At 44.7% G+C, this 9,720-nt stretch overlaps 1 protein-coding gene across 1 annotated transcript; it reads right to left on the reverse strand.

Annotated features, from left to right (window-relative positions):
• Positions 1-3,266: 3,266 nt before the first annotated feature.
• AAR2 (AAR2 splicing factor homolog) lies at positions 3,267-9,704 on the reverse strand. Its single transcript, XM_019473121.1, has 3 exons — positions 9,267-9,704; positions 7,541-7,770; positions 3,267-4,483 (listed from the first exon to the last, which is right to left on the reverse strand). Exons 1-3 carry the CDS (start codon positions 9,670-9,672, stop codon positions 4,316-4,318), a joined length of 804 nt encoding a protein of 267 aa, XP_019328666.1. The 5' UTR covers positions 9,673-9,704; the 3' UTR covers positions 3,267-4,315.
• Between the last annotated feature and the right edge of the window lie 16 nt (positions 9,705-9,720).

The following is a 9,720-nucleotide window of genomic DNA, read 5'->3' on the forward strand; positions in this document are numbered from 1 at the left end:
GTGCATTAATTACAGTCTCCAGCACAGCCCATGCTTTACAGAGCATCCTCCCACCCATGCTCTAGCTCCACTCTGTGGTTTGTACACCACTTGCCTTCGTGGGACAGGCTCCTGCACTCCCAAATCCCAGCCCTGGTCTGCCCAGCAGAGTGCAGCCCCACCGCCTGCAGCGGGACAGGAGGTGCACATTCTGTGCACAGGGGGAGCAGAAATAGCTGTGAAATAGCTGACCGCATTGGGAAGGAATGACCATTCACAGCACATCCCTTTTATAGTAACAGGGCTGCAGAATAAGCCACTGTTGTAGCTTCGTTGGACAATGAACAGCAGTATCAGGGGAAGATTATTTCCTTTTTCAGAGAAAGGGATCAAGATGTTCCATCTCATCTTTTTCCATATTCCAGGAGCTCAGTGCCAGCCGCTCCATCTGCAGCAGCTGGCATAGTCTATGTCCAACTGTCAAAGCAGTAGCAGAAATAAACATTGCTCCAAACAAAGGTGGTGTATGTCTAAGAGACCCTGAAAAATCTCTCACTCCTGTTAGTTGTTAGAGGCACAGATGGCAAATGGATATCTATCATTTGTTATTTCTGGATTAGAAAAATAAGGGTACAATACTAACAAACACTAGAAAAGCTTAATAAAAATAGAAAAAGACTTGAACTGAAACAAGATGCACACAGAAATGCTAGGGTTATCATAAGAAAACATTGAGCAAATAACCAAAAATTCAACTTACTGTTAAGCAGTAAAAGTGAAAGCATCAAGGAAGAGCTGCTGGCTCAAATAATAATTAACCCTGAGCTCACTTCAGATTTAAAACCACAGCACTAACAAGCTACAGAGTCACTGATGGCTTTTTACAGCTTCCCTGCCTGCTCCCTTTTTTAGTTTGCATTTAGAGGACAAGAGCTGTGGGACAAGAATAACATCTCTAGATGCTACCCAGACATGTAACACTATACGAACTTGGTGCTGTTCAAGGTCTGCAAGCATTGCTGTCACAGGAGTTAAAGCATCGCTGAGACAGCTGCCACAAAAAACCAATTTGAACTGCAAAACTACACTGTGGATGCTCATCAGTGACGTGATGAAGTCATCGGCAGCAATCCACCTGAAAAAAGACAGAAGTGATCTGTCTGCTTTTGTGGCAGCTGGGGACGAGGTGGCAGTGGAAATTGCAAAGGAAGCCGCATGAACTGGCAGAGCAAGATGTGCCATTTCTCTTCCCAGTAAAAAGAGAGGATTTACTACAACACTGGGGCAGGAAGGCAGCTTTCTACAGCCTCAGGTGGCACATTCCACATCTTTGAATTTGCAGGGTTGATGAAACAAGAAGCAACTCTCTTCAGTGTGATGCAGGACAACATGGAGGCCCCATACAGAATAAATATCACTGAGTCTCAAAACTCTGGTTTGGCTAACATTACTGAGCCTATGGGGAAAGTGAAAAAAAAAAAAGGAATAGCAGCTCTCAGGGCTGAATACACTCACACTGGGCTTTGCACTGTACATGCAGTGTGCTGTGCGTCTTTGGGGGTATCCAGTGGTCAGCTCATGCCACTGCTGATCCACAAGCGATTAGCCTCACCGAGGGCTAGGCAGGGCCCATGCTCCAACACAATTTGCAGTGAAAGCATGTCACAGGACAGGAATGATGCCAATTTGCCTTACTTGCACAACTCTGGCAGCTGGACAACTCTCTGCATAAGCAGGAGGCCGATGTACCTCATGCTTCAGTGCCACTTCACGCTTGTCCTGACCCTAATTCACTGCTGAACCAGTGTTGCAAACATATCACATATTACACTTCATTAGCTTGCAGTAATGCATATTTACACACACACACAATTTCTCTTTTACTTTCAGATCATTGTATTCAGCTTAGTTGGAAGAAGGGGTAGTGTTATCATAGCCATAGCTGGCCTAAGGCTATATAAGGGCAAGAAAATATTCCTTCTATTACATGTTACCATTTTCCTTTTATACCCTCCTTCCTGCGCTGACTTCAATGGGAATAACGGCACTCTTTTCCCTCCCAAATTTTCTAACCCCACCTTGCAAACATGCAACATATGTTGCTTCATACGTGCCAGCTTCCCTTTTCCCTCAGTGTGCAATTGATTCATATAATGGAGTTGAATTCTGAACACCTCAACCTGTATTTAGCTGAAAGTTCGCTGCTTCTGTTTCACATCTAACAAAGGGACTGTGTCCCCAAAGGCCTGTTTCTTCCCCACCTATTTTGTGGGTCTAATAAGAGATATTACCTCTCCCCATTACAACCTCGCAAAAAGAAAAAAAGCACAATGGAAGTACAATTATATTCTCTTTTCTCAGTTGCTAAAAGTGTAGTTCATTATGGGAACCTGCCTGTTACACACTTTGGAAGTTCATTTTCAGTTACTGTTTTTGAGATTTAACAAAGACACACTCAAATTAACCTATCCATCAAACAAGTGGGAGCACTGCCAGGACAGCCTGCAAACACCGAGACTGCCTGGCCAGCCTGGTCTGCAGCCGCAGAGCGCTGTTCCTCTCTCCCTTCCAGACAGGCAGGTCCCCAGGCTCCATGCTACCTTCGCTACTTACTACTTACATCAGTGATTCGTGTTCTGCTCCAAAGCAACAGAACCAGTCATCAGGTTGGTGCAAAGAGCCAACAAACCAAAAAGGCATCTTTCATCAAAGCTGGGACCATTCATTACAAATTATTTGTCCAATTGGCAACTGCAAAGACAGCACTGCCTGTGGATACAAACAAAGAGCAAGAAGACAAGAGGAGAGTACAGTCAAAGTACTGTACAAAACATCTCAAGGGTGTTAAGGACAAGAAAGCATGGAAAGAAAGATTTAAGAACAAAACACTTGACAAATCGGAGTAACCTCCCCTAAGGGCCTGTAGTCAATATGGAGTGCATTTAAAATGGACAAACCAAGACACCAGAGTAATGGAGTGCAGAGCCCTTGAGGAAAGGGAGGAAACAGCACCGAGCAGTAGACAAGGGCTTCTGACAGATGATTCCTGTGGTAAGTTCCTGATTATCTGGAAATAAAACCTCATCATATACCTTCTTCCCAGAACACGCTGCACTTTGTGCCATGCCATGTACCATTTTACCATGAGTTGTCCTTGGATGTCACAGATACCATCGTGATGTTACTTCTGGGGACACTGGACATCCCGATGAGAAAGAGAGGGCAGTGTCACTGTACCATAAGCTTTGGCTAAATAACTAAAAAACTATTCATACAGATGTTTTCTGTAGGCAAGGCTCTCAAGATTTAATTTGAGCTATAAAAGACTAACAAACAGCATTATCTTGTTAGACATGCATACAAATTTCTGAAGGGTCTAACAGCCAAGAAAGTAACAAGCGAGTGGAAGTACTAAGTCTCCGTGCAGCTCTGAATGAGCACCGCAAGTTTTCTTACAGCCTACCTGTGGGAAAGGGGGAGAAAGAAGAGACTGTCACCAGTGAAAATACATAAGATTTCTAATTATAACAAAACAGAGGATCCAGTTCATGTGGAAGTCTGACCTTTTATCTCATGCTGGCTATCTTATTCAAGACCTGGGTGACTACTGTCCAATAACTCTATTTCTTGTTACCAAACTGTTAGCTTTCTTTTACATCAGGCTAAACAGAGTGTCAGCAGTAAATACAAAAGGCTTTAACAGAATGGGAGGAATAAGATACCTCAGTATTAGGGGTATGAAATGGGAGGAATTTTGCTGTGGCTTTGAGTCCTCCTCCACAATAGATCATTGCAATAAATCACAGTAAGCAGCGTAAGCACCCAACACAGTTTTGAAACAGTTGTGGTTACATCCCTGTAATGCAAGCCTAGCCTAGGAAGAGCAGAACTTCTCAGTTCACAGCCTGGGTTCAGGCTGTCAAAAGCTGCAATGACCAGTCGTGGGCTTACACTCCTCGCTCAGGAGGTATCAAATGGGAGCAGCAAAGGCTTCCAGTATAAACCACAGATGCTCTCCAAATAGGGTGTCACCTCCAGCCCAGGAGGACGGAAGGGACCAGGGATCTAGAGGTCAGCTGAGTACAGAATGAGGAAATGCTGCAGAAGAGCTAGGGAAAAAAACAAGGTGTCCAAAGTAGCCACATGACAATACTCAAACTCCTCCAATTTTGGTCTCCTCGCAAAGTTAGGCATCCTCCTGCGTTTTCCACATCTGCTTCTACAGCAGGAAGAGGAGTCAGCTTCAGAAACAGACTTTAGGAAGCTGGCAAGGTTGGAGAAGATGTGGAGAAAGAGTCATTTTAAAAAGCTGTTTGTTTCTAAGTGACCATTTTGCTTAGTCCACCTGCACGCCCTCAGGAAGTTCTACTACTACAGGAGCGCAGTCATCAGGCTCTGCCTCAAAGTCCCATTTAAATTTCTTCGTTAGGTGAGCCTTGAATTTTTCAGCCTTTTTCCTTAGGGTCCCATCAACAGCAGCACTGCACGTGCAGGAAAAAAACACCTAAAAGAACAGAGTAGAGGTCAGTAAGAACTCAGCCATGGCACAAACTGTGCATCTCTTTCCTACAAAGACGTCATCAACAGGGAGCACCACGAAAAGTTTCAGGTTAGGCCACTGGTAGGGGGTCTACCACCCTGGAAACCACTCCAGCTTTGGGGCTACCTAAACAAAGCCTACACTTCTCCTCTCATCCCACAGCCAAGACAGACATCCTGCCTTCACTCCACTGAGTCAGCGTTAGAAATACTTGCACTAAGGTAATAACTTTGTTTCAAGCAGGAGTATATATGAAATTAAATATGTACTATGGAATTCTAAAATACTCTTAAGTGTGAGCAAAGAAAAATGTCTGAGCAGAAGGGGAAAAAAAAAAAAAAGACTTTCAGTTTTCATTTGCCACATAGTCAATTTTACAGCATGTGTCAAAAAGGCCAACAGGCAATTATACCCATCTTTTGCATGGTTGGACCAGGAGATCCCCCAAAGTATTTTTGTAATACGTTATCACCAACACCTTAGGATACAGAGAAAACTTAATAAGATGACCTCTCTGAAAAAAGTCCAGTTATCCCCAGCACAGCCATTCCCTTGAGCACAGGGCACTGAAATCCGGACTAACCTCTAAGGGTGGCTCCCCTCCATCATCCAAACACACACAAACCTATTAACTTTTCACAAATTCACAGTTTCTGTTGCTGTGCTCTTTGAGAGTTAAAGCACCTGTGTATGATTAAACAGGGCATTTAGCCTCAGAGCCCATCTCTTATCAGCCACCTTCTGCTCCTCTTCTGAACTCGTGATCCAGAATTCATTTCCATAGGAAGAAACTTATATTTCAAAGCCAAAGAAAAAAATCATTGCACGATGGAAGCGAAGGGAAAGCCCTCTGAGGAAAAAGCAGGCTCTTCTGTGGGAGAGACCTACTGACAGCTGGATAAAACACTGACAATGAGCAGCAAAGTTCGTTGCTTTGTTTATGATCATTTGCCTTTTCCTTGTTCATTCTACCGTGAAACTGCCTCTTTATAACAGAACTCCTTTACACAGCAAGGCTGCTATTAAAAAAAAAAAATTAAAAGATTATACTTCCCACTTCTCCTCAATGAGGAGATTAAATTAAATTAGTTATTTCATCGATTTTTTTTTTCTTTAAACATTGTTAGGGCTGCATATTCAGTGGAGGTTATTCTGTACTCTTCTTGCCTTAGACCAAACTCCAAAAATAAAGTTGCTGTATTCAAAGCTGAGCAAAAGCTAACACAGATAATACGCTCCCCACACACACACCATTTTGCACTTCTTCTGATCCACCTGCCCACATCCACTTAAGACTGTTAACTCTGACGGCTGTGTGCAGAAAGTAACTAAGCAAGGCAAGTCCCAGAGGTTCCCTGGCACTATTTCAGTGCATCAGGGAAATCCCACAGGAGCAGAGAAACAGAGAACTTTTAGCAAGGAGAGCCTCAGTTCAACCATAAGGCAAATTTCTTCTTTGTTTCTAGGAATGTGGTGATTCCTGCTAGGGCTTAACAGTGATCGCTGAAGCCAGCACAGCCACCTAAAGGCATCAGCTTCTACTGCTTAAGTAAAAAGCACAGACTGATGAAATCCAAGGGCGTACAAGACTCAGGTATCCAAAAAGGAAAGATAATCAGCACGACAGGGTGCTTCCAAAATACCCATCGGATGGAAAGAATGGCTGGTTGACACATTCTTTGTACTGATGTAAATTGACAGTGCAAAGCGTTGCTCTGCGAGTGTGCTGCAAATAGAGATAGGTTTTCCAGTCCTGTAATGGGATGGAAAAAAACCACCAATAAAAATAAAAACCCAAGACCTTTATGAATCCAAATTCCAAAAAAGTGAAGAAAGTCAACTGATTAAAGCAATGCTTCCCATAACATTTTACCCAGCAAATTAAAGACAAACACCTTCCCCCTCCCCAAATCTACAGCAAGAACTTGAGTTACAAGTAGAGAAATGCAACCACTCCTTGAGAAAGGAGAAGGCATTACCAATTTGCATCAAGCACCTGCAACATAGCTTACTACTGTTTCTGCTGCGATTAAGTTTCCATTGCTGAGCTTCACCAGTGTATCTCGTTTTGGCTTTTTTTTTTTTTAAACCAAGTTTTGATTAGTCTGTTTGCTGAGCTGTTAGCATGGTTACAACCAGTGAGAGTAACCGGTTTTACTAGTGCTGAATTACAGATTTGCCCATGCCTGTCTCAGTAGAAGCAGTGTTTTCTGCATTTTGGACTAACCATAAATTCCCTCTGGATAAGAACTTGATTATAGGAAATCTTTGGTTTTGCTTAAGGCTAACAGGAATGGAAAACCTTCTTATATACTACCAAGGCCCTAAGCTCAGTAAGATTTCACTGCAACTTCTCTGCACACTAAGCATACCATTCAAGCTGACCAAAAATCAGCATCGTCAGTCTTTTATGCCAAAGTTTTGGGGTTTGTTTGGTTTTTTTAAAGAATGAATGGCATTTGGGAAAAAAATAAACAAACAGACATCATCTTGCACTTGCTCAGCCTCTCTCATAGCTGTTCAGCTTAATGTAGTTGAAGGCATTAAAAATTTTCAGAAAAAGTATGCTGGTACAGTCCAGTCGGATTAGATGCACCACTCCAGAACTCTAAAACCATGCCAATGGAGCAGGCTACTTTCAGCACTATTTGCAAGGAAAACATAATAAAAAAAGACACAGTCCCCATTCTCTGTTGCAACCATCTTCATTAGCCTTTCCTCTCATTGCCTCACTTTGCTGGCATCTCTGCATGCGGACTAACTCAATTTTATACTGCGTTAGACTCTTCTAGGCATAGCTTGAGTAGATCAAACTCTGAGATAACAAGCAAATGGCATTTCTTTGTAAATAACACAGGGAAAAAGTAAAAGAAAATATGCGTGTGCTTAGATAAGCTCACTATCTCCCCCACAGCTCAACAGTAGCTTAATTCCTTTTGCAGCTTCTCCCCAAATTTGCCCTGATGGCCTGTATGCTGTCTCCCCCCACTCCCATTTTTCAAGAGGTAGCCACAAACGTACCTGTAAGGTGCTGGTTAAAAAGTTGTCCTGGGAGATAATGTCCACAAAAAAATCAGCTGGGATTTCACTGAGCTGGTGATACAGCACAGAAATGAGATTGATGTAAAGGTCTTGATACTTCCCTATGGCATCTTCAGATCGGCACAGGATGTTTAAGAGTCTTTTCCAGTGCTCAAATGCATCATATACATTCCCGATCAGGAAGCAGATGAAAGCAAATTGCAACTCGGCTGCGCATATTCAGAAAACAAAACAAAGCACACATAAGACTAAAAACATATCCAAGATACGTGCCCTTTCAAAAACTCTGTAAATGATTGCATAAAACTCTGGGTTCACTTTTTGCACATGCATTCTGCCCTTCCAGCGATTCTGCTAATAGCAATCAATACTCCAAACATTGACTATTTCCTAATGCTCTGCTCTTCAGCTGGAGAAAAAGCAAAGCATAATCAGGCAGGTCCACCGGTAACTGTAATTATCATCTTTGGAGAGTGACTTTACTGGCAATCAGAGTACACAGCCACCTAAGGACTTCCAGTGTCATCTGTGTTCTCAAAATGACACTCAAATAAGAAGTCAGGCATTGCTGTTATTCTGCAAGCATTCACTCCGCCTGTGCCTGGGTTTCCAGAGCCACACAGGAGTGCAAATGCTACTGCCCTTGAACGCAAGGGCTGTAGGAACACTGGGAGAGGTGAGCAGTACATTAACAGATGTTTTTTCCTCATTGAATCAAGAGCCAGGGTTCATCTCACTGGACACTTAGCATCAGCTATTTTGCCAGAATGATGGCGTCACCATTTCCTAAGGTAATTTGTTCTTTGTATATCCTAGAGTTGTCTTTGATAATTTTGATAAAGAATAAATTGTGTAACATTAATATAGAAAAAACAGATGAAGGGAAAAACAAAGGCTTATTCCAAACCTCAGTAGCTTTGAGGCTCCAGCTTGGCTGGGTTCCCAAGCCCTCCCTCCATCCTGCCACGAAACAAAACCACGCTTCAGGACTCCCACAGATTTGATATTTATTCATATCACAAGTTGTCAAAAAAGGCTAGCAAGTAATTAAGACCCTGCGACTGGGAGCCACAGCCCTCACTGTGCAGCAGGGCTGGCAAACCCCAAATGCTGCCACAGAGAGTCGCCAGCAGCACACGGCAGAGCTGCCACCACTCCAGCCAGGGAGGGGACCAGCTACTGTCTTGGGAAGAGCCTGCTGGGAGACCTGATACCACCTCACCAGCGAAACAGGAACAAGAGTCTGAAAATTACGATGCTTAGCCCCATTCAATACTCCCAGGACCCTGTAAGCTCCGTCCTCAGAAGTTCACTTAACAGGCAAATTGCCAGGCTGGTGCCAGATGACAGGCCCCCTTTGCACGAGATGCAGCTCACGGCCACCTGCAATTGCTGCTTTTGACTTAATTTGAGGCAATCTGGGCTCCAAGCGCAGCACCCAGGAGCAAGAGAGGCAAACGTGGCAGGCTGGCAGCTCCGGACACCAATCACCACGTCCTCACACCAGTGCAACTGGAACAGGCCCTATAGCTGCTAAAAACTCCACAAAGTTCTATCCTGCAATTAAGAGAGATGCCTCAGGGTGCCAGGGAACAGGGCCCACAGAACAGGCGCAGGTTTCATCCCGGGGCTCCCCTTTTACAGAGAAATTACTTTATTCTCCCAAAGCACCCGAGGACTCCCCTGGGCGATATGCGGTACTCACCAAGCAGATCCAGAGGCTGGCTGGCATATTGCTGGTTAATCACCTTCTCTAGAGCGTAGCTGAGGTCCATGCTGTGCCTGGTTATCTCCTCCGGAGTAGCACCATCGGGGTACATCTGCTTCGGCAGCTCCGTGAACCTGATCTCGGTGCCGGCTTTCGGCTTCATCTGGGGCAGCCGCGCCATGCCTTCGGCGTAGCTCCGGCACTCGGCGTCGAAGGGGGGCAAGCGCTGCTCCGCCCGGTCTCTGGTGTGCCTCCCGGCCGCGACCGGCAGCACCTCCGAGAAGGCGCAGATCTGCCCGCTCTCCGGCTGCAGCTTCTTCATCGCCGCTTCGCTGATGAAGCTGGTGAGGGAGACCCACTTCTTCAGGGTCTCGTAGGGATAGGGCCCGAGGAACTGGTCCATCTCCTGCAGGTTCTCTCTGAAAGCCTCGGCCTCCCCCGCGGCCGGGGG

This window comes from Aptenodytes forsteri, unplaced genomic scaffold (genome assembly GCF_000699145.1).
Source record: "Aptenodytes forsteri isolate BGI_AS27 unplaced genomic scaffold, ASM69914v1 Scaffold38, whole genome shotgun sequence".
NCBI classification, from domain to species: Eukaryota; Metazoa; Chordata; class Aves; order Sphenisciformes; family Spheniscidae; genus Aptenodytes; species Aptenodytes forsteri.

What these genes read in the sequence shown, in the direction of transcription:
- AAR2 (XM_019473121.1), bottom strand. Translation starts at nt 9,672, where the DNA reads ATGGACCAGTTCCTCGGGCCCTATCCCTACGAGACCCTGAAGAAGTGG. An exon ending in CCAGCCTCTGGATCTGCTTG is followed by an intron (nt 7,771 to 9,266) that starts GTGAGTACCGCA and finishes GAATATGCGCAG; the next exon opens with CCGAGTTGCAATTTGCTTTC. An exon ending in TTTTAACCAGCACCTTACAG is followed by an intron (nt 4,484 to 7,540) that starts GTACGTTTGTGG and finishes CTGTTCTTTTAG; the next exon opens with GTGTTTTTTTCCTGCACGTG.